The sequence below is a fragment of the Neopelma chrysocephalum genome, unplaced genomic scaffold (genome assembly GCF_003984885.1).
Source record: "Neopelma chrysocephalum unplaced genomic scaffold, ASM398488v2 Primary Assembly neopelma1_43, whole genome shotgun sequence".
NCBI lineage: Eukaryota > Metazoa > Chordata > Aves > Passeriformes > Pipridae > Neopelma > Neopelma chrysocephalum.
This window is the reverse complement of record NW_020897702.1, coordinates 23,038,602-23,061,631: the sequence shown is the minus strand read 5'-3', so window position 1 is coordinate 23,061,631 and position 23,030 is coordinate 23,038,602. Positions and strand designations below refer to the sequence as shown.

Sequence of the window (23,030 nt, the reverse complement as noted above, 5' to 3'; positions counted from 1 at the left end):
TCTGGGGAAGATAGAAGAGCACCCAAATGGCAGCTGTGCAGCTAATTCTCTCCTCTGAGAAGGATGCACTGTCAGAGGGTGTTTAAATCTGTGATGCAGAAAGAGTCAGACTTTTCATCTCAGACAGCTTCCCATCATGTCTGCTTCACTCCAAGCTTTTATTTAATAGCTTGAAAATGTGCTGGGGGACTGGGAAAGACATAGGAGGGTGCACACAATCTCAGCACAAATCTTTTAGATTCTCCAAACTCATGATCCTTGTTTTCTTTGTTTGCACTGATGAATAAGAGCAGATTTCAGTCTCTGTGACCCATACACTCTAGGAAACAGATTTCTCATCAGCATAGACATTTTCTTCCCTTGAGTTAAGTCTTCTCCATCTTGCTCCATGCAGAGTTTAACAGTGGACCCTTGAAGGGGTAAACACAATTTCTGTGCCAGAACTGACTCCATTTTTTCTCTTGTCCAAGATCTATGCCAACTGCTAAGCATTGTCCCCTGTGCTTCCATAGATATAGCCTTCAATCACTGAGGGCCTGTGCTGGCCTTTTTAGAGTAAGATAGTGAATAGGCTGGCCTTGCAGTGCGGCCGAAGCAAGGAGAAGAGCACTGCTGACCTAGTGGGTTTCCTCTTTTGTGTCCCAGGTCCCCCGACCTGCAGGCAGCCAGGAGGTGGGCACAGTCCACCTGCGCATCTCCAATGACCAGTACTTCAGTGCAAATGAAGAGAAGCAAGTCCTGATCCGCAGTGCTGGGACAGGCACGTTTATTCAGATGGATAAACCCATCTATAACCCAGGACAGACAGGTGAGCACTACAAGGAGTACCCTGACAGTGCCCCTGTCTTGGCCTGCCCAGACTTTGTTTCCAATTTCCCATGAGAGGTGTGTTGAGTGCTTTGTGCTATGTGGCCTCCACGAGGACAGAGGGGGTGTGCTGCCTTCCGTAGTGATGTATCCATGAACCACATTTTAGGAGCAGGAGGAGACTGGAAAGGTCAGTCTCACATGCTCTAGGAGCAGAGCTGGTTTGGAAGAGGAGTAAACCTGAACATGGTCTTCTTGGCCAAGGCCAGGTACATAGGACTGGTCTGTCTACACTGCAGACAAGGAAATGTAAGGGTAACTGGATGTAGCCCATGGGAAAACCCCTAAATTGTGAGGCTCACTGCTGTGCTGCTGCCGCATGTTTCAGGGAAAAGGTGGTGAACAGGGCTGAGCAAGGGGTTAAAGGGGCTGCAGGGCAGGCTTGGGCTGTCAGTAGGGCTGTCTGGGGAGCTGTGATTTCGGGGTGAGAAAAATGCAGGGCAAGTCCATTCCCAGATGCACTCTGTGTCTATAGTGTGCTCTTATCCATTTTCTCCCTGCAGTGAAATTCCGGATCGTGACGTTGACTGAAGATTTTGTTCCTATTAACACCAAGGTAAATCCTAAGTGAAGGCGAGGAAGTCTCCAGGTTCCCTCTGATGGTTCTGCCTCATTTACCAGCCCCATGCTGGGGAGGCTGGGACAGTCCCAGCACCCAGGGTGGCCAATGCCAACCCTCAAGCAAACCAAATTGGAACAACAGTGCCTGCTTACCACTGATTCTGCTGTTGCCCTCACAGGACAGCTGCTGGCAGGTGGGAAGGTTGGTGCTGGTGATGGTATTCAGGGAGTGTGCCATTGCTCCCAGCTAGCTGAATTAGCTGTGTGCACCTGCCCCCTGCCAAAAAAGCAGTCAGGGCTTCTGGGGACATCCATGGGCTGCTAGCCACAGGCATAATTGTCAGACAAATTTGTGTGCAGACCTAGCCAGACCCAAGCTGCCAGAGCTGCCCTCCCACAGGTTTGGAAAGCTCAGTGATTTGTGGAGTGTGTGGCACCTAAGGGTGGCAGGAGAGTCTGAAGCAAGCTGCAAAATTTAAAGAAAAATTAATTGATATGGGAAAGGATACATATGAAGTGATCATTAAAAAAAAAGGAGAGAAAACAGTACAATCAAATTATACAGACTTTCAGCTGGCAGCAGCTCATTCTCTCCATGTCCAGGGAGTGAGAATTTGCCAGAGACTTGCATATCTGCTGTCCAGGAAACTACAAGGCTAGCATCTTTCTACAGTGAGCAATTATACCTGCAGCCAGCAGCTATAGATATTTCACACTCCTCTGTCCTCAAGCAATCTCAGGAGAGCCAACAGGAATTCATGCCATGACAATTAAATACTGAAGGGCATGCATGAGGACAGTTGAATCAAATCCTTCTGGACTGAAATAAAGGAAGAGATCCTGCTGGCTTCTTTATTGCTGACTAAATTTCCTCTTTTTTGGGCTGTTGGTGACGTCCTAGAATCACCCACTCCTTTCTTCTCCCGAAAGAGAAGTCATATCTCTTATATTAGTTAGATAATAGAGGAAGCAATACATTTCCTTCTGTGCCTACAGTTTTTTCATGAAGATATTTGACCATAAATGATTAATGTCTATGTGCGTGTATAAGCAAATTAGCACTATAACTGTTAATAATGCTGTGATGAAAATTCAGAAGAGGTCAGATTTATCCAAAGCTATTATAAGGCTTGAATGCACTATGCATTAAAGCTATAATATGTAGTTTTTAAATTAGGTGAGTTGAAGATAACAAGGGTGCTCTTCACCAGCATGTTTTGTTTTAGCATTGACATTAGATTCAATTTATGAAAATAATTAACCTGCATATATTTTTTATTTCAATGAAAGCAGAGTTACCTCTGATAACCCGTATTAAAGCTCAGAATGATGAATAATGTGAATTAAATGTCAATTACATGTTTACAGACTGGTTACTCTCCCAAGTCACTGTTCCTGCCTCCTTATGCCTTGTGCTCACAAATTACGTGTTCTTCACGAGAACTGCCTCCTGGCTGATAGATACAGTGATATAAGAACAAACAGAGAATTAATGGACCTAGAAGGGGTGAAGTATGTCCTCCGTTGTCCCTCTCTGTTACTGCCAGCTGCAGTCAGCATTAATTCATATCTCCAAGCCTTATCTCCTAGGTCAGGCATTGTAAAGGAAGATGTGGGATATATTCTTCTTATAGGTGATGCAGTTCTGCTAATTTTTGAGATTGATGTTACAAAACTGAGGCCATTTAATATTTGTGAACTTGGGATGATGATATTTCCAAGTATTCCTACTCTTCTCCTTTTTATTAAAGCAAATTCTATCTTTCACAGTTGTAGAATATCTATCAAAGTCCATCTTAAAAATTCAGGGATCAAAAAGCAAATCTAAAGAGTAGCACAGATTTTTATGTTATGCATTTTCCTTACTATTTCAAAGCAATTCTCCTGGTTTCAATAGGACCAAGCTTCTTGTGTTATAAGGTTTGTCACAATACTTTTGCTGGGTGGGTAAGTTAAGTTCATAGAGAGCTTGCTATGGCATGCCAGTTTCTGACATTGCTGTCTGTTTGCTTTGCAGTACTCCATGGTGGAAATCCAGGTGGGTGTTTCACACTCCTCAGGTGTTATGAGGAAAGGTACTTCAGTATGGATAGAACCTAGGCTTCTGTCTTTCTGATTCAAGTTACTCTTCTTAGGCTCTATGCATGCACATTCTCTGTCCAAATGCTTCCTGTTAACAAGCCTTGATGATCCAAACGGTTCAGCTTCATCCATTTCTACATTCAGGAATGCCTGCCAGACTTTAGCTAACTTTTACAGTTCATCTTTATGTAAGACTGGAGACCTTTCATACCTTCTTTTACAATGGCAGTAGAGAGTAAACCTGGGTGGATTGGGTTCGCCTCTGTTCGTGCTTCAGTACTCAGGTCACTTTACCATCATCTGGGAAAACATCAGGAACCTTTGAAAGCCTCTGAAATCTCTGAAATGCCTTTGAATCCAGTGGGAGCTGGATAGAGAATAGCAGGTATTGCTGATGACTGCCTTTTCTTTCCTTCCCTTGCACCACAGGACCCGAACCAAAACCGCATTGGCCAGTGGCTGGATGTGAGACCAAAACAGGGCATTGCAGATCTCTCTTTCCAGTTAGCTGACAAACTCTCTCTGGGAACTTATACCATCCGTGCCCAGTCCTTTAAGTCCAGTTCAGTCCAGTCCAGTACCTTTAAGGTGGAGGAACGTGGTAAGGAGAACAAAGAATGGGATGGAAGAAGTTGCTTGTTTGTTGCTTGCCTGCTTGTATAACAATGTAAAGCCAAATATTGTAAACTAAGATGTACTGCCTGAGGACTAGGATAGAACAGAAACCTATGGAGTATAGAATGTGCAATATCAGAAATGAACAAAAGAGACATCATGCTGGAGATTCCTGTAGAAGGTATCTGCTAACAACTAGGCTGGCACAGAGTGAGAATACACTGAAGGCTTCTTCAAGACTGTTTTTTGGGGAAAAAAAGGGGATTCTTTCTTTGGTTTCCCTGTTTTTAATTAATGCTTGCTTTTACCTCATTAACATGTTCCTTCATGGGACTCCAGCCTTACAGGAGCACACTCTTGCCTTTTGTGATCCTGTGTCCAGGTATTCTTATGCCTTTGATGGAGTAACTCTGAGGTTTTTGTTCCAGTGTTGCAAAAGTTTAATGTTTTCTTCGAGGGACCAGCTCAGATTTATGCTTCAGATAAAACCTTCCTGCTGCGTGTGTGTGGCAGGTAAGGAGAATGTTCAGGGGAAATGAAAGAACTCACAAAAACTGTGTCTCTCCTTCCATATATCTTCTATCTCTTGGATCCACCAAAGACAAGTGGCCCAAGAAGGGCCAACCACAGCCATTCCTTTTGAAGAATCCCAAACAGTGAAAGATTCAAAATGTTGGGTTCTTCCTTGAGCTAAACTAGAGAGAGACCCTACTCTGGAAGTTGTGTGTGCCCAGCCTTGGAAGACCTTACATGGGGAAAATCACTTATCTGATATGGGGCAGATCTGCTCAGGTAAAGGAGCAGGAACTGGCGTTTCGTTAGGGGTTTATGCTGTTCCTTCTCACTTGTATGCTACTGAACTTATTACTTTCTTAGAAGCAGCAGATGTACTTCTCTAGTTATGTGATCATCAGCAAAAACTGAGCATTTGAGGATGAGAAGGAAGGCAGGACCTCCGACAATATAAGCACGAAGGAGGAAGGGAAATTGTCTCAAAAGCACTTTGTAGACAGATAAAGGGGGTGAACTCATTTGTATTTGGGGCTGCATTGTCTGGAGACTTTTGGTGTCTCTTGCCACTAGTCTGACATCATTTCTCATAAATTGGGAAAGTTATAATTAGATCATATGAAACTGTTGTAGCAAATAGTACAGCACTCTGACTTTCCAGGATAGGTCATAAATGTCTTCTTTTTACTGGTACTGTCAGGAGCATTGCTCCAAAGGGAAAATCTGAGGTCACTCTGTAGCTCTGTTGTTGCCACTTGCTGTTGCTCTCTGCAGGGACGCTGGTTTCTGCTGCTTTCACACCTGAACTAATATCTTCACTGAATGCTGCTCTGTGCTATGTGGATAAGCCTGGTCAGCTCTCTGTGTCTGCCTGCAATTCCAGGACAGCAAGTGCCCAGAAGTGGGAGAGCTTCAGGGACTGTATGTCTGTTCCTGTCTGTGCTTTGTTTCTGCATCTGTTGCATGCCAGATCATGCTATTGCACTCCCTGAGTACTCAATGTACTATATTTTAATTTATGCCTATCTGCTTGCCAGCTGCACTAAGACTTTCATCAGGAAGGGCGCCTCTGTGGAGCAACGTGCTCGGCAGAACACAGAAGTGCCTCTGCCTGGCAGCTCCTCTGGTGTTCTCCCCACAGGTACAGCTATGGGAAAGCAGTGAGAGGGACTGTGTGGGTGACTTTGTGCCAGAAGGCAAGGAGGAGGCCTCAAAATGCCAGCAAGGACATCTGCAGGGAATACAGAGGTCCAGTGAGTAAAATCCTGGAAAACATATTGGTAGTAAAGAAGCACCACACAGGACTAAGTGTCAAGGGCTGAGTGAACAGAATGAACTGCTATGTAAGGAAGGTTTGCCAACCTCTGTAATTGTATGTAGACTAACAAATATGGTTTTATTCAATTAATGCAATTATTGTTCCCTAGACCTGCTAAGAAGCTTTCTTTGTAACTTTGCTTATTAATGATTGGGTCTAGAAAAGAGGAATTTCACAGAAAGTTTTAGAATTCTTTTCTCTTCTGGAAAAAAAACATAACTTGCCAGAAATTGATGCAATGTAAGAAACAACAACTAACAGAGTTTTCTCAGGTACAAAACTACTGCATTATGGTGAAGCTATCCTGGAGCTGCACAAAGATGGCAGAGGCATCGTTAATTCCATAGCCAAATCACATAGTGGCTTTCATACTTTATTTTGTCTTTTTATTTGTTCACAGATTCCTTATTGTTCATTTCCATTCCTAACAAAGTATTTAATAACTGTGCTCTTCCCTTGTACATATACAGTTGAAAGTTTTTCATGCTTTATGTTTTGTCATTATGACTTGTTACAGTAGTTGTAATCTTCCAGCTCTGGAAATGATTTGTTACTTTGAATCTTCATCTGTTTCTCCAATTCTTCTAGCTAGATCTATTAAAATACTGATGTATTTGCTCTGTGATTCATTTAGAGGAATATTATGTTTTCTACTAAAGCTGGAAAGTTGACAACATTGTAGGTTTGATAGAAGTGTGATGCATGTTTTGATTTATATTTCTACAATATGAATTACACATATTCATGTACATAAAATAGAAAATACAGAATTTAAAATATGAACCATATCTATCTATCATAGAGTCATGGAATACTTTGAGTTGGAAGGGACCTTTAAAGCTGATCTAGTCCAACTCTTCCACAATGAACAGTGACAGCTTCAACTGGGTCAGGTTGCTCAGAGCTTTGTCCAGTCTGACCTTGAATGTTTCCAGGGATGGAGTATCTACCACCTCTCTGGGAAACTTCTTCCAGTGTTTTACTGCATTATTATTTGCTGTGGTCAACAGTTATGACAGAATGACTTGTACTTCTGAGTCTTTCCCTTCTCTCCAGTCCCAAATAATATTTACTACTGCCTATTGCAGACAGTGAGCAATGGTTGTTTCACCTCTTCTGTGAGCACATCAGTCTTCAACCTGGCTCCCAGTGAGGAAGACAGCAAACTCTATGCAGAAGCCTCTCTCCTGGAGATGGGCACAGGTACTCAGGTGCTCATCAGGGAAGGCAAGGACAAGAGAAACCATTCTGTGGCTCTGAGGGCCAGAGAGGGCACACCTGCTCCTCTCCTCCTCCCTGCTGCTGAGACTGTCACGGGACACAGAAAGGTGCTCTGCCAGCAGCAGGCGGATGAGGTGTGACTGGGAAAGTGGTCTGTGAAGCTACAAAGAGCACTCACAGACATCTTAACTAAAAAAGGAACTGCCACAAGAACAGCCTCCAAACCTTGAAGAATGCTGGTGTTGGGATGGAAGTTTGAGACACTCTGCTTAGAGGGGTTGGAATAGAAAAGTGAGATTAAAACAGGATAGAGTTGTCATCTCCAGTACTAATCCAGCTTCCCTTGCACTCTGCATTCCAACAGGGGTGCAGATCAACAGCTCCAGCAAAATCCTCATCTCCAGGACAGCTGCAAGGGCAGTATTTGAGACACCTAATGAATATTACATTCCTGGAGTACCCTACAGGGGGAAGGTGATTTTCTTCCTTTGCTTTTTTGCTCCCCAACATTTGCCAGGGAATACAAATTTTGCTGACACCTACTGTTTTCTGCTTCTCAGACAGAGTACTTTACCTTGCATTGTGTCACATTACCTGCCAGTTTGGCTCCAGTTGCTGCATTTCAGATTCCACGTTGAGTTTACACCTCCAGCTCTTGCTGAGAATGATGAGTGGTGTCTCAGCAGGGGTGCTGGGATGCAAGAATGCCTCAGCTGTTGGCTAGGAGATAGCTCCTCATGCTCTAGCCACACCCACCTTTTGGAGCAGTCTGATTTTCATCGTGTTCAGTTTAGCTTTAGAGATGAGGGAGCTTTACAGTTCTCCTGCCTTCTTGGGGCCGGACTGAAGTTAAGATCACCTATAAAGGAAGATCTATGCTTTTCAGAAAGAGGAAGGTTTTGAGTTATGACACTGGAAAAAATATCTAACTTTGCCTTTCTTGCCTCACCCTGTTGTCATCAGATTAAGGTTCAGGATCACTATGGAACTGGTATGAAAAACAGAAAAGTTTATCTCGTGATAAGATTCATGAGGCGTAGGTTTATCAAAACATACATCACAGATGGCAGTGGAATAGCATCATTCAACCTGGACACAACTGCCTGGAACAGCTCATCAGTCTCTTTGGAGGTAAATACCACCTCTGTATACAGCAAAGTGAGAATCCTTGAGTTGTGTCAGTGCTCCCCACTCCTACCCTTTACCCTTTAGCCCTGCTGCCAGCTCAGTCTTGGGCTCACCACACAGCTCTGCCTGTGTAGAGTCAGCAGGAAGGCAGCGAGCCAACAGTCTTTCCCAAACCAAGCTGATGACATCCTAACACAGCACTGAAGCTTGAAACTCTTGATTTCTTTCAGGGAAGGTTCACACTGGAGGATCCCATGCACACACCTCGAAAAACTGACTTCAGTTACACGAATGCATACCATCACCTGCAGCCCTTCCATGTCACAACCAAGAGCTTCCTGGACATACACCCACCTACAGAAACACTGCCTTGTGGGCTGAAGCAGAATGTCCAGGTGACCTTCACACTCAGTCGAGATGACCTGGGAGAAGACACCAGCCGTATAGGTTTTGCATATTATGTGAGTAAGGATAAAGGCTGGGGGAAAAGGCTGCACTGAGGGGACCAGACCACAGTGTAAAGTTGAGAGCGTAATTTAGGTCATCCCTGGAGTGATGGCAGAAAACACTTGTTCTCAGAGAACTGTGTGAATGCTACACCCAATAGGACTCTGTCTGGCAACACCATGATCTGGTGGGGCCCCAGTCACTTCCATGGATGGGAGGAGGCTTCTGCCTTCATAGCCCATCACCCTCTTAGCCTCTGCTAAGACTGCAGTGGGAAGTGTCTTGTGCAGTGTGCTGTCAAACTCTTGTCCCTTTAAAACTGGATGGAGGATCACTTTTTTACTGTGGTTATCAAACAGCTGCTCAGTGGAAATGGATTTTGGTCTGGCCTGGAGGCTAGTCTACTGGGGGGAAATACCTTAGTTGTCACTCACTAATCTTCAGTAAACCCACTATCCATCCGTTGTCCAAACTGGACAGATTAGACCAGAATCTCATCTGTTAAAGCTTCTTCTCCCAACTGTGATGTCTGGAAATCCACTGGACCCAAAGTCTGGGATTGGATTCGACCCACAGTTTGTTTTGAAGGTTTTATTTTGCTTATGGAAGCAAGGTGCACATAGGTAAGTGTGGCTTCACTCTGGTGGCAAACAGCAGTCTGTTCATCCCATTCATCCCATGTCTCTCTTCCTACAGGTCACTGGCAAGTCTGGAATTGTTGTCAGGGGCCAGAGGATTATCCAGATCGGGAAACTGAACAGTAAGTCTGTGGCAGCCAGACAATGGAAACAGTTGTGCCCGGTGGGTTTCTAGGTTGGACAGTGAGAGTTACCACAGTTTCTCCCAAATTCCCTCAGTCTGTGGGTCTTGAGCAGTCAGCAAACAGAACAGAGGGAGGCTGAGGAAGCATTTGTGTCAGCTGGAAGAGGGCAAAAAGGGAGAATGGAGGGGAAGAAACAATGTTGGGAAGAGACCGGGAGGACCTAGGGAAGATGGAGTACATAGGGTCAGAAAATGGAGGGAGGGCAGACAGTGCAGCAGCAGGAATTGGTTTGACATTGTGGGATTATAAAGCAGAAAAGGAAGAAGGGCAGAAGGAGGTCTTGGTGGGGCTGTGATAAAAACACTTTACCTTTCTTTCCTTAGTGTTGAAGGGCTCCTTCTCCATCCCTTTGACCTTCACTGCTGACTTCTCCCCATCACCTTCCTTAGTGGTGTATGCCATCTTCCCCACTGGAGGGGTAACAGCTGACAGCATCCGTTTCAATGTTGCCTTGTGCTTCCAAAACCAGGTGAGGCTCACTTCTGTGTCTCGGGGAGAGCTGACAAGCAAGAGTCAGGAGACCTGAGGGAAGGAGACCCTCAGATCCTTTGCAGAGAGAACCGAGGAAAAGAGAGAAAAGGAATATCTTCAGCACAATGCCCAGGGGCCAGGAAAGCTTCAGCAGTGATTTCTGTTCATAGCAGTGGCTGAGCAGGGGAGATTCCAGCTGGTCTCCCTCTTTCTGTCAGCTTCCTCACTCCTCCTCATCTCTTTTTCATATTCCTTTCCTGGTTTGCTGCTCAAGGTCAAGGTTGGATTCCCAGACAAAGAAGCCCACACCGGGTCAACAGTGCAGCTCCAACTGCAGGCAGCCCCTGGCTCTCTGTGTGCAGTACAAGCAGTGGATGAAAACACGTTCTTCATGAGACCAGAGAGTGAGCTGACAAGCCAAATGGTGAGTGTCTGTGCAACCAGCCAAAAACCATGGGAGCGATGGATGCGCTGGGGAAGGCAGGCAGGGGCTCTGGCAAGGGGAGCTGGAGGCTAATGAATGAGGAGGTCTTTGTGTGGAGGAGAAAGCAGGGCCTACCTTGGGAGCTGGGCGGGAACAGATGTGTATGCTAGGGGAAGGTAGAGTGAAGCATCTGGAGGTGGTATCTGCTCCTTGCCCGATTCTTCCCTACCTGTGAGTTTCCCTAGGTCTATGGTTTGTTCCCTGCTGCCTACCATCGGGGATACCCTGCCCAAGTAGAAGAATATTCAGATCACTGTGTTCAGCCCCAGTCCACGTCATCTCTGCTACAATGGAAGCCACAGAATTCCTTTCAGCCTGACGTCTTTAATCTCTTCCGGGTAATTACCTCGTGACTTTTCCCAAAGCTGTTGCAATTACGAGCATCTGAGATTATCTTTCTCCCCAGGCAGTCTGCAAAGGCCCTGCCTTCTCTAGACAAACCCTGTTGTCTGCCCTGACCTAGCTGTGTTGTCTCAAGAGATGTACAATCCTATTATGTGTATGAACACCTGTATTTGCCTCCACAGATGCAGAAAGCAAGATGATGAGATCCTGGACCATCAAGCTCCACAGTTTTTTGGGCTTGAGAATGAGGTCCTGGGCTATGTACTCTTTGTCTACAGTATTAGAAAAAAGAGAGACAGGGAGTCTAGTCCCAAGGATTAGACCATAGATTTTTGACATGGCTTACCTGTTAGCCTGCTCTTAAGCACTGTGGGCTGTCCCCAGGTAGATCTCTTGGTGTCTTCAAGGCAGATCTCCTCTAGAGAGGACTAGCCTATAGCAGTATGGACACAAGACATCAGACCTGGGGAACAGAACTTGTCCTCTTTTATTTAGCAATAAGACACATCCTAGGAGGCTTTTTCACAGAGTAGGAACATCTCTCCTGTCTGTGGACAGGCCCAGGTCACAGTCCTAGGGCCTAAAGGGGGGATGTACCTCCTGTCACACCTCTGTATGACTTCAGAGGGCACATTTCATACAGCTATTCTCTCCATTGTGCTTGAGGGGATGGGGCAGGACATAGACACCTCTCCTGTATGTCCTTGCCACTGAAAATATATTGAGAGGAACAAAACATCCCAGTGTCCCCAGAAGAGTGGTGGTAGCTTAGTGATCTCACAAGAAAGAAGAGACTGGGGAGGCTGTGCCGTGCCTCCCTCAGCACTGTGTCTGCTTGTGCTGCTCCAGGCTGCCTGGGCGCCAACTTGTCCTGACCGCAGAGGTTTTCTGAGTAATTTTGAAGAGCAGTAGTCACTTTTCCCCACTCACAGACTTTTTTTTTGCCTTCTATGCCCTCCTTCTTTTCCTAATAGAACATGGGACTGAAAGTCTTCTCAAACCTTGTAATCAAGAAGCCACCTCAGTGCTCTCGTCGGGCGGATAGGAAGCCAATCATGGGTGAGCTGCACTTTCAGCCTACCTGGGACATAGGGTCACATCAGATGCAAGAGGCCTCTGATCTTTGGGCTTTGCTGGTGGTGGATATTAGCTCTCTGAGGAGTAATGGGTGTTGCTGCCACAGTCTAACTGCCCAGTCCACCAGACTCAGTAGGAGTGATTAGTGCCTGTAAACAGGGCTCTGAAGAATGTCACTACCTGGATGTTCCCTGACATTAAAGAATGGCACTCCCTTTCCTGGCATAGACAAACACAAGTGTGGACTGGGATCTGTTTCCTAGTGACTACCCCCCTAGGATGTGATGAGACCTGGCTTCTGTCACCACCTGTGGCCACAGGGACAGTCATGTTCTTCCTCTATGTCTCAGTTTGCATTTGATAATTAAACTAGGCTGGCTCACATGCCTGCCTGTATTTAAACCATTGCTTGCAGCGGGCTGTGAGATTTATGCAGCAAGCAAACAATTCTGTTATTCACAGAATTAAAGACATGGTGGTTAAAATGGCTCCCCGAAGGTCCCTAGTCTCTTAAGCACTAATGCTGGGTCAGATCACCAAGAGGCTTTGTCTAACCAAGTTTTGGAAAATTTGAAACCAGCTTACTGCAAGCTGGTTCTCCTGTTACCACTCTCTTTTCCCTTCATGTTTTCTCTCTTCTGTGAGATCAGCCCATTCCCTTGTGCTTTCCTCTGTCAGACTCTTCCCACATCTCTCTTACTGCTTGCTTCATCTCTTGTCCCAGTGCTAGCCTGTCTATCATTGGCAGGGTTTACCTCTCCCACTCTCATGGGACCCCTTATTCTTTCTTTCAGGGATGCCTTCTACAGAAGACCAAAGAATCACTAAGGAACAACCTCAATTTACAACACATGGAAGACTTCACTGCTATTTATCTGAAACTTGGATCTGGAATCTGTTCCCTGTTGGGTAAGTGATTCCTGACTTTAGAAATGAACAGAAGAATGATCTCTTTGTTATTGAGTCTTGGCTAACCTGCATTTGTCCCAAGTCCAGCCATAGGTGTAAAGAAAGCTCTGCATGCAAATTTTGTGGCTCTTCACTGCATTTGTAGTGTGTCAAACTGAAGGATTAGTAAACTTTGAGGTGCAGAAGTAAAGGGTACACAGATTTAGAAAACAGTAATACACTTCAAGACCAAACCACTACATATTTGGGTACACTCTACTAACTTCTCATTTTGGTGGGTGCACTAGCTAAATTTGTAGCCCCTGTTGCCACAGTGCTTAGGTTAACACTGATGAATTGGCATGCAGGAGGATATGGTGCTGCTGCTTCTCCACAACATTGGGTGAGTGTACAGAACTGGAATGGCTGGGCAGTATCTTGCTCAGGAGAAGGGCATAAAGTCATTACTGATGGCATTTAAGTAGGGTTTATGGCTTTAGGGAAGAAATTGCTGAGAGCTGCCTTGCTGTGAGTCAATGAAAGGCCACAAGCACTCCCCATTGCAGCAGAGTGGAATGAATTTCTTCATGCAAATACTTTCTTCCTCTCAGCTCCAATGGAAGCAGGAATGTCTCCATCACAACACCTACTTCTGCCACAGAGTGGAAAGTCAAGATGTTCTGCTTGGCTGGGAGGGGGTTTGGCCTTGCCCCGACCACAAGCCTCAGAACAGTTCAACCCTTCTTTGTGGACACGATGTTGCCATATTCCGTCATCCGTGGAGAGACCTTCCTGATGAAAGCTACCGTCTTCAACTACCTGCAACAGTGCATACAGGTGTGTGCCTGTGCCACAGGTAGCACTGTGTGGGACAGATCTACCAGCCCTCTGGTTTTAGAGCGCGTTATACCAAGCCATCTCACCTGAGTTGCCCTGCCACTTGCCTGCATCTGTCATTCCCTCAGATCCATGTGGCCCTAGATAAATCCTCAGACTTCCAGGTGGAGCCATGTCGGACTTGCAGGGACAAGGAGTGTCTGTGTGCAGAGGAGTCCAAGACCTTCATGTGGAACATGACGGCAGTCCAGCTGGGTATGGCAGCAGAAAGGGAGTGGTGATGGTGAACCCTAAAACTGAAGTGAAAGGGAGTGTGAGGTCCAGAGAAACTGGCAGAGCCTTGCCTCCTCTGGATCCTGAAGTTATCCTTAGTGGTTCAAACATGCAATCCATTGTGTCTGGTTTCTCCCTTTCTACTTAGATAGACTCATCAGAGATGGCAGAACTGAAAACACGGAATGGAGAACTTTTGGAGAGAGGGCTGTGGGACCAGCTAGGGAGGAAAAGGCTGCATGGATGTGGGTGGGGGAACCTTATATTGCTGGTCCTGTGCTCCATATGCAATGGGAAGGGCAGACAGGGGTTCAAGGGGCTCCTGGACCTTCTGTTGTTACAGTCATGTTGCAGTGCAATGAAGTCACTGCTGGTGAGGCATCGCCGAGGTCCCTCGTACTCGGGGTATCTGAACAAGCTGTCAGTATTGGCTGGTTCACCTTTACTGGCCAAAACACTCGAAGCATCTCAGACCACTGTCAGTTAAAGCAAGTTGACTCCATTTGGCCACAGGTATAAGAAAAGGGCTCTGTTGAATTTATTTGCTAGGGACTCTGAATATCACAGTGAGGACAGAGGTACTGGACACCATGTCACGGTGTGGGGGCAGGACGCCCTTGCCAGCTACCATGAGGCGGAGGCACACACTGATCAAACACTTGCTGGTCCAGGTCAGTATGAGAACAGGCTTACTTCTGTCTCTGAGTATCACTGCCCTTGGAGAAAGGCAGACTGAAATGGGCTAAAAGGTTTTTTCTCCTCAACTTTTGGCCAGCAATAGCATACCAAAGCTGCAGCTTAGTTCACTTTATTTCTCCCAAGGACCCAGCCAAATCTATTCCCTCCTTGCGATACCCTTTCTTGAGCTTCATTCACATGTCTGTGTTTCTTCTTATATCTTTTCCTGCTTTTCATGCTGTACATGAGCTTTTATATATGCTCACTGACCAGAGAGCCCTGTCCCTTGGGTTTACTCTTGATCTCTTGAGCAGTGAAGCAGGAAGCCTCAGTGCAGACCTGCCAAAGGTGAGGAGGATGGGGTCCCTGACAGCTGGAGACTAACCACTGAATTCAGACCTGAACTTGCTCTGAAATTTCATGGAATTTTGTTGTTTGGGAATTTTATCTGCATTCTTGTTTCTCCTGTCCCATGCTCATGTTTCTGCCTTGGCAGCCAGAAGGTGTGTTAGTGGAGAAGTCTTACAGCTCCCTTCTGTGCCCAAGACGAGGTATGTGCCCAAGATGAGGTATGTGGGCAGCCTGAATGGGTTCTGCAGCCTGAAATAATTAGACCTGAGAGTAGAACTAAACTGTGGTAGGTCTGATTAAGGAATGTTCTCAAATGATTTTTCACAAAGGAAATTTCACTTGCCCCACAGACAGGAAAGAACAAGAAATACTACTTCCACATGTGCTGTCCTACTAAATTTGCCACCGAGTATAGTACCCTGCTCTGTAGTCTCTTTCCCACACCGCATCCCCCAGGATGTTCCTGGGGCTTGATAGTCACCAGTGACAGCTGCTCCAACGCTCCCACTCTGTCTGTACAGCATTGCAAGTCTCTCCAGGATGTTTCTCTGTTGAGTGATGTCCAACTGTGACTCTTGTGAAGCTTGTGAAGCGTAGTGAATTGAGCTGTGAAGCTTGGTAAGCCCTCAGCCTGACCGGCAGCTCTCACATCTGTCCTCATCTGAAAAGTTTCCAGGCAGTGGAGCTTGATGCAATGACCCAGACAGACTGTAGGAAGCAGTCTGTGTGAGCAGGATGTAGGCAGTGTCCCATTTACCTGTGCCAGTCTTGTCCCTCCAGTTAGAAGCTTTTGGCTTGTTTTTTCATGCTACACCTTTTATCCCACTGTTATCAGGAAACACGGCTGAAGAACCTCTGTCCCTTCACCTCCCTGACAATGTAGTAAAGGGATCTGCCAGGGCTTCCATTTCCATCTCAGGTAAGTGACTTCTATTGTGGGCTCACAGACTGCTGTTACCAAAGAACAAGGCTTGGCTTGGTAATGGTGTCAGAGGATCCATTTGACATGAAACCGCTCAAAAGAGAGGATACTGTGTTTCTATTCCCTGCAAACACCAGGCTTTCAGATTTTTGGATTAGCACTTAGTCTTTCATGGGAAGAGTAATCTATAGAGGAGAATAATCCTTCTTTTTCTAGCTAGGACTTCGGAGCACAGACTCCAGGCCATTAATTTTACCAGGACTTCAGGACCTTGGCTATTTCTGTGTAGATAGAAACAGCAAAGCTCAAAACCATCTTGCCTCCCTGTTAAGTTTCACTGCTACAGCAGAAGCTCCTGGAAAGAAGACGTATTTCTCAGCATTACTAAGTTGCAAAAGAACACTTTGCAGAGGCTACTGGGACCAGACTCACCTACCATTTAATACACCTCTTTGCACTGAGGTCATTTACCTGCAGGCTAGAATTGGTATGAAGCCAGGCCTGGCATAAGTAGCCTTGAATATTGTGCAATACAAAACCCCAAAGGAGAAAACAATACAAGGTTTTTCTGACTGGCTAGAGGACATATGGACACCTTCACACCATCTGACTAGCACCCCTGCTGGCTTCCTCACATCGTGATGCTTCACATATGGCCAGGTAGAACAAGCCTGGCTAAAGACCAGCAGCATTTCAACCTTTCTCTGAGTGCTGTTATATTTGTCTGTCTGTATGACACAGACTGAGCAGCTGCAGCCCTGCTCATTGCCCTTTACAGATAGTACTTGTTATGGTTGGAGCTCTTCACACTGCAAAAGCTGATAAGGGAAAGTTCCTCAGGGACTCCATAGTGTGGTCACCCTGCGTCACAATGACAGAGTGGGAAGAGGCAAAACAGTCACCAGTCTCCATCTTGCACTCCGTTGTTTACTCCCCTTTCCTCCCTTCTCCTGTGTTTTCCTCCTGTGCTGAGATAATGCACTATTAGCCACTGCTTGGCTGAAGAAGCACCTCAAATCATACTTACACTTCCTTTGTTTCTTACACCCTTGTATAGGTGACCTCATGGGGACAGCACTGCAGAACCTGGACAACCTGGTGCAGATGCCCCATGGCTGTGGGGAGCAGAACATGGTGCTGTTTGCCCCTATTGTGTATATGCTGCAGTACCTGGAGAAGACCAGGCAGCTGACCCCTGAGATCAGGGAGAGAGCAACAGGATTCCTGCGCAATGGCAAGTACAAGAGACCCACCTTTCTCCTCTGCCTTCCCCTGTGTCCAACATACCAATAGCTTTTGCCCTTGCACTCGCTCTGTCAGTGTTACTGTTACTTGCACTCCCTGTGTGTTACTGTGCCATATTAATCACTGTTCCCATCTCCCCAGGGTATCAGACCCAGCTTCTTTATAGGCACAGAGATGGCTCCTATAGTTTCTTTGGGCAGAAGGATGGGGAAGGAAACACTTGGTAAGCACTGCAAATATCCCTCACTTCTGATTTTTTCCTGTCTGGGTCAGAGCAGCTCATGTGCCTGAGAAAGCTGATAGGATGTATGCTCCTTCTTTTGGATGGAGTCAGCAGGAACTATGGCAGGGAGAGAGACTGAGGGACTTACCTGAAAAAGCAGTCAGGGAGGGCTGCAGAGTTTCTGGGAAAGTGGAACAACAAAGATGTGGTCCCAGGGCATGGGAGGTTGTTTTTTGTCTCTATGGCCCTGCTGTTGCCCCACAGACAACACCAGGCACCACTGCTGGTGAACTGGCAGCCAAGAAGGGTACATATGACTGGAAAAAGATCAGGTAAGAGCAATAAAAAATCCTCTCCTCAGGGATGGTGTTTGGTAGAGTTGAAAGAGCTGCCTTGGCACAGCTTATGCCTATGGGACCAATGGAGCAAGGAAGGGAGGAAGAAAATGGGGAATTCAAGATTTTCTCTAGTTATTTGGGGGAGATGAAGTCCAAAAGGTAAAAGTAGAAAGAGTAGGAGATTTTTCACCTGTGAAATGACTGGGTAAAGCAATAAGTAGTACATAAGTAGTATATTTGTGGAGCCAGGGGTAGGGAGAGGAGCCACTTAGGTGGATCCTGTGGACCATTTCCACTTTATGTTACCCTTCTTTATGAAAATTACTCTTTTTTAGCACCCCAATATGTCAGTGTTAACTTCAGAGACAAGCACCAGGAGATCTCTGACTTTCTCTTTGCCTTTTTTTGTGTTTGACTCTTTTTCTCACAACTCATCGTCTCCCTAGGTTGACAGCTTTTGTAGTCAAGAGTTTTAGTCAAGCCAGAAAATACATCTATGTAGATGACAAGAACATCCAGGATGCCCTACACTGGCTAGAGCATAACCAACTCCCCAGTGGCTGCTTTGCCAGCAAAGGGAGCTTTTTTCACTCCTCCCTAAAGGTAAATGAGGGCCAAGCCAGGTAGCACTGCTGGGGAATGGCTGGACAGATGTTGTGACAGCAACAGATTGTGGGATCCCAAAGGATTTCAGAAAGTCAATCCGCAACTTGTGCAACCAGCCTTAAAGAGAGCAGGGTATGGGGTGGGAAACATGAGAGGGATGCTTTTCCTTCTGGGGAGTTACTGCCTGTGTTCTCCTAACACCAGTGAAGAGAGTGAAAGGTGCATTTCCTTCACAGGACAGCATGGATGATGAAATCTCCCTGGGGGCGTATGTGGCTGCAGCACTGCTGGAGATGGGTCAGCCCCTAAAGGTGAGGATGCCCATGCTCCCACCTGCCCTCCTGTGCACTCCCACATCTGGGTACCACTATGGGGATACACCAGCTTGTAATGCTGGCATTCTCCAGGCCAGGAACAGGGAGGGAGCTTCTGGGAGTAAGCCAATGTTTAGTCAAATGGTGGCTCCTCATTTCTCAAAAGAGTCAGTGCTATAAAACTGGCATGGTGCAACAGTGTTTGGTTGCTATGGCTGCCAATGCACACTGGGGCAGCACTGCCTGTTTTCTGAAGAGACTGTGTAACTTAATGGGTTTCTCTGGGGCCACATCAGAAGACATAGTGTGGCTCCCTGGAATGAGTTCCCCAGCCCCCTGTTTTACCCCTGTCAGAGTTTGGCATGTGTCTCCTCCCAACACAGGGCAAGCTGATGCAGACTACCCTCCGCTGCCTGCAGCAGGTGGTTCACAACATCACCAACATCTACACAGAAGCTATGCTGGCCTATGCCTTTGCTCTGGCTGGGGACTATGAGACAACCCAGGAGCTACTGTACAAACTGGAGGAACAGGCCATCAGATCAGGTGCTGACTGCTGGGATCTGGACCAATGTATGCCCAGCTAGAACAGTTAAAAATTACATACATATTTATACATATTCCTTGTATCTGTCCAGTAACTGCATTGTGTGACTGAAAATACAATAATTTATTTCACAAGCTGTGAGGGTGACTTATCACAAATAGTTTTCTTTGTAGCAGTAAACCTGCAATGCACCCAGATTTCTCAGCCTGGCGGATTTCAAGATCCTTTTGAAGGAGGAGGTAGAAATCTAAGACCAGATGAAGCCCTGGAGAACAAACTGATGAAAGTGATCCTGGCCTGACTACAGATAATGAGCTGAAGGAGCTCTGAAAGCACTGTGGGGTTCGATTCCTATGAACCCCAAATTATGTCCTCCCCAAATAGCCTTCATGGTCCTTTTCCTTCTGCAGGAGGACAAATCCACTGGAGCCCCAAGCCAAGCTCTCCAGCTTCCATAGACTTCTGGCCTGGTACTCAGTCAGTGGACATAGAGTTGACAGCCTACGTGCTCCTGGCATACCTCTCTAAGCCACGGGTGCACGCAGGTGACATGACAACTGCAGCCAGTATTGTGGCATGGCTGACCGAGCAGCAAAATGCCTATGGAGGTTTTGCCTCCACCCAGGTAACAAGTAGCTCCTTGTGGATTGATATACTTTTGTACCCAAGGCTGGCAGGGCGAGTCCTCTTGAGGTCTTCCTGTTCCAAGTCAGTATTGCTAGAGCTGATGCTTTCAAAGGGGTGACTGTCTCTCCCTCTCTAGGACACAGTTGTTGCCTTGCAAGCCTTAGCAAAATACGCAGCAAGGATGTTCAGCACATCAGGCCAGGCAACTGTGAGGGTGAAGTCCCAGCGGGCCTTTGGGAGGGCTTTCCAAGTCAACCGCCAGAGGCGGCTGCTGGTGCAGCAGGCAGCACTGACAGAGATCCCAGGGCAGTTCCTGGTGCAGGTCCATGGCAGCAGCTGCGTCTTTGCTCAGGTGAGGTGATGGGATGAATGTGGAGAGAGGAGAGAGGAGAACTCTGCCTTTTTTCCTTTGCATGAGATCATGCCTGGTCTGTCTTTTCTGCTCTTGGCTCTTACCCTGCAGATAGTGCTGAGGTACCACGAGCCTTCCCCACGTGCTGCTGTGATCTTCACTCTGCGTGTCAGCACAGAGCTGACCAACTGTAGCCAGGCCAATCCGCGTGTCCTCACTGTCAGCATCCTTGCCAGGTGACCCCAAGGGTTGTTTCCTCCTCCAGCAAGATGTACTGTGCTTGGGGACAGCAGCCAGGGCTCCAGTGGAGGGACCCAGCACTTGGGGTGAACAGGACAGACGGTGAATTGGACGGGTGGATGGCGTGGGGGAGGAAGGTGCTGGCCAACTCCTGTGAGAGGGAGCAGTGGCTGCCCTGTCCCCAGCCCCAGATGGGCTACCTGGCTCAGGGTCCTGCACACAGGGGATAGTGCTGGAGAGAAGGGGGGCTGGGAGGGCACTATTCCCACAGAGTCAGACTCTCTGTCTGCTTTTTCTTCTCCAGCTACATCGGGAGCAGAGTCACATCTAACATGGTGATCATAGAAGTCTCCCTGCTGTCCGGATTCACCCTGGCTTCCAGATCCAGAGTGTTGGTAAGGACTTGGCAATAAAAAAACCCCAGCTGTGATAAATGGATCCTTCCTGCTTACTCCTGTTGGGAACTGTTCATTTCAGGCCATGAGGTAACTAATTTTGCAGGGGACCTTTGCTGTTATAATTGAACCAAAACCCATTGTTTTCATACAGGCCCCAAAAGGGAGATAAGAGGTGGTTCAGATTGTCCCTCTGACACTGTTCTGACTTTGGCCAGCAACAAAATGTATTGCTGGGTGTGCTAATACCAGAATTTCTTTCTCAGAAATTCTAAGACAGGATTTCTTAGAGATACTCCAGCATTACCCAAAAAGATTCTTATTTTTTTCCAATTAAGGCATAAAACTGAAAGATGAATTATTTGCACAGCCCCCATGCAGGTCTTAAGGAGCAGTCTAACACTCAGTGAGATGAGATAACATGAATCCCTACTGGTGTCTGCACCTGTTTGCTGACCAACACATCAGTCATATACACTATCACACAGCTTTTTGTCCCCAGGTGGGAGATTCCTTTAACTGAGCAGGGACACCATATTCATAACTGTGATGCTCACAAGGGATGTCCAGGAGAGATAGCTAAGATATGGCCACTAAAGAAAGCCCTTGTGTCTGAGAAAGACACAGTTCCACAGAGAGTCCAGTTCTATACCATCCCTTCAGTACAACAGTGAGTCCCTCAGGTCAGGAAGCCCTAAGAAAATTGCTCACAAATTTCCTTGCATTATTGTTTCCTATCCTAGCTGGAACACAGAACCATCATTAAGAAAATAGAAGTGGAAGCTAATGTGGTCTACATTTATCTGGAGAAGGTAAGTGGGAACAAAAGCATTTGTTTTAGCACAGGAAGAGCAAGAGGCCAGAGGACAAGGAGTTGTGTGAGAAGCCAAAGGCTGGTCTAGGCAAGGAAAGAGCACTGGTAGAACTGTGGGCAGAGGGAGCTTGCCCAATTTCATTGTCATGGGGTTGGCATTTGCCATTCCTCACACAATACTTCATTTTTCAAATCCAGAATCTCTAAAGGGATCAGAGAGGTGTTGTGCAGGAAAACACTCAAGCTAGAGAAGATGACGATGCAATGACTTCTCTGTCCCATTCCTTGCTAATTTCCTTCCATCTCCACTAGCTCAATGACGAATCGCAGACTTTCATTCTGCAACTGGAACAAGTAATTCAGATGAAGAACTTGAAACCAGCCAGCATCAAAATCTATGATTACTACCAACCAGGTGGGTTACTGATTTCACTCTGGAGTTGGGAGCTGGGCTTCTAGTTCTCTGGCTGGGAAGAGACATGCAGTCTTCTCTGTGTGCATCCATGTGTAATTGACTTCCTCATTTCCTTTTGCAGAGGAGAGAGCCTTGGCTGACTACAGTGCTGTCTGTAGTTGAGGTAGGAAGCAAGTTCCTGCGTGACACAAACAGTGGTATCAGGAAATGGTGGGACTTGACTGGGAGAGAGGGAATGTAAGCAAAGACAGGAAGGAGACTGGTAATCAGTGTGGAGCATATATCCATCCAGAAAGAGGAACTGTCTGTGCCTAGATGTGTGGAGCTAGGATGGGGGCTCTTTTGCAGCCAGGGAGGTAGCTGGAAGACTCTGGTGGAAGGTGGAGAAGGGGACAGTGTCTCACAAAGTAAGAGTGAGGAAGGAAGAACTGAGCACCACATGGGGTGAGAATGCAGGTCTATAGCAGCTTGTGCCAACAAGGACCCTCAGACCTAGACATGGCTCTATCCTGTCTATCCCACACTGTATTCATTGCATGCTAGGAAAGGTGGATTCAGGGAGCCAAAGGAGCAAGTTGAAGCTGGGAAGATGTAATATTTTGTCTTGTGGGGTGAAATACCCAGAGGCTTCAAGGAAGATTGCTAGTTAGTAGTAGCCTGAAGCCAGGACAGATCTGGAGAATTCCCTTCAGGAAGGACAATTCAGAATCTTGACATGGTATATGCTGCATCCTGACACCATCTCATAGAGGCAGTGCTGCCTAGGGACCTGCCTTGAGAGCCCCTCCCATTACTAGCCAAGACAAGGCACCTTCTACAGTCTGATGTTAGCCATGGAGGGACTGGATCATGCCATCCTTATTAGTCTTACCTTTTGTCCCCACAGTTGCATTTGATACCTCAGAAGGTGGTGGAGGAGCTTCCTCATGCTTCCCATTGTTTCTCCTAATGCTTCCTGCAGTAGGACTCTGGCAGCTTCAGAGTACAAGATACAACTGAACATGATGTAATAGCTG

The 23,030-nt window shown here is 46.6% G+C and overlaps 1 protein-coding gene across 1 annotated transcript in view; it reads left to right on the top strand.

The window, feature by feature from the left end:
* The window catches only part of A2ML1 (alpha-2-macroglobulin like 1), a 28,605-nt gene that overhangs the window by 1,582 nt on the left and 3,993 nt on the right, over positions 1–23,030 (top strand). The window contains exons 4-36 of the mRNA XM_027677707.1: positions 646–808; positions 1,371–1,423; positions 3,446–3,466; positions 3,940–4,111; positions 4,554–4,638; positions 5,777–5,888; positions 7,042–7,156; positions 7,539–7,648; positions 8,138–8,305; positions 8,533–8,763; positions 9,446–9,509; positions 9,896–10,041; positions 10,318–10,467; positions 10,713–10,865; positions 11,847–11,931; positions 12,744–12,858; positions 13,449–13,674; positions 13,803–13,929; positions 14,497–14,618; positions 15,122–15,176; positions 15,812–15,895; positions 16,956–17,132; positions 17,285–17,366; positions 18,151–18,307; positions 18,547–18,621; positions 19,008–19,170; positions 19,582–19,796; positions 19,935–20,150; positions 20,262–20,386; positions 20,695–20,785; positions 21,529–21,597; positions 21,912–22,014; positions 22,136–22,177. Coding sequence (XP_027533508.1) covers positions 646–808; positions 1,371–1,423; positions 3,446–3,466; positions 3,940–4,111; positions 4,554–4,638; positions 5,777–5,888; positions 7,042–7,156; positions 7,539–7,648; positions 8,138–8,305; positions 8,533–8,763; positions 9,446–9,509; positions 9,896–10,041; positions 10,318–10,467; positions 10,713–10,865; positions 11,847–11,931; positions 12,744–12,858; positions 13,449–13,674; positions 13,803–13,929; positions 14,497–14,618; positions 15,122–15,176; positions 15,812–15,895; positions 16,956–17,132; positions 17,285–17,366; positions 18,151–18,307; positions 18,547–18,621; positions 19,008–19,170; positions 19,582–19,796; positions 19,935–20,150; positions 20,262–20,386; positions 20,695–20,785; positions 21,529–21,597; positions 21,912–22,014; positions 22,136–22,176 — 4,071 coding nt within the window. The 3' untranslated portion in view covers position 22,177. The remainder of the gene's footprint in view (positions 1–645; positions 809–1,370; positions 1,424–3,445; positions 3,467–3,939; positions 4,112–4,553; positions 4,639–5,776; positions 5,889–7,041; positions 7,157–7,538; positions 7,649–8,137; positions 8,306–8,532; positions 8,764–9,445; positions 9,510–9,895; positions 10,042–10,317; positions 10,468–10,712; positions 10,866–11,846; positions 11,932–12,743; positions 12,859–13,448; positions 13,675–13,802; positions 13,930–14,496; positions 14,619–15,121; positions 15,177–15,811; positions 15,896–16,955; positions 17,133–17,284; positions 17,367–18,150; positions 18,308–18,546; positions 18,622–19,007; positions 19,171–19,581; positions 19,797–19,934; positions 20,151–20,261; positions 20,387–20,694; positions 20,786–21,528; positions 21,598–21,911; positions 22,015–22,135; positions 22,178–23,030) is intronic.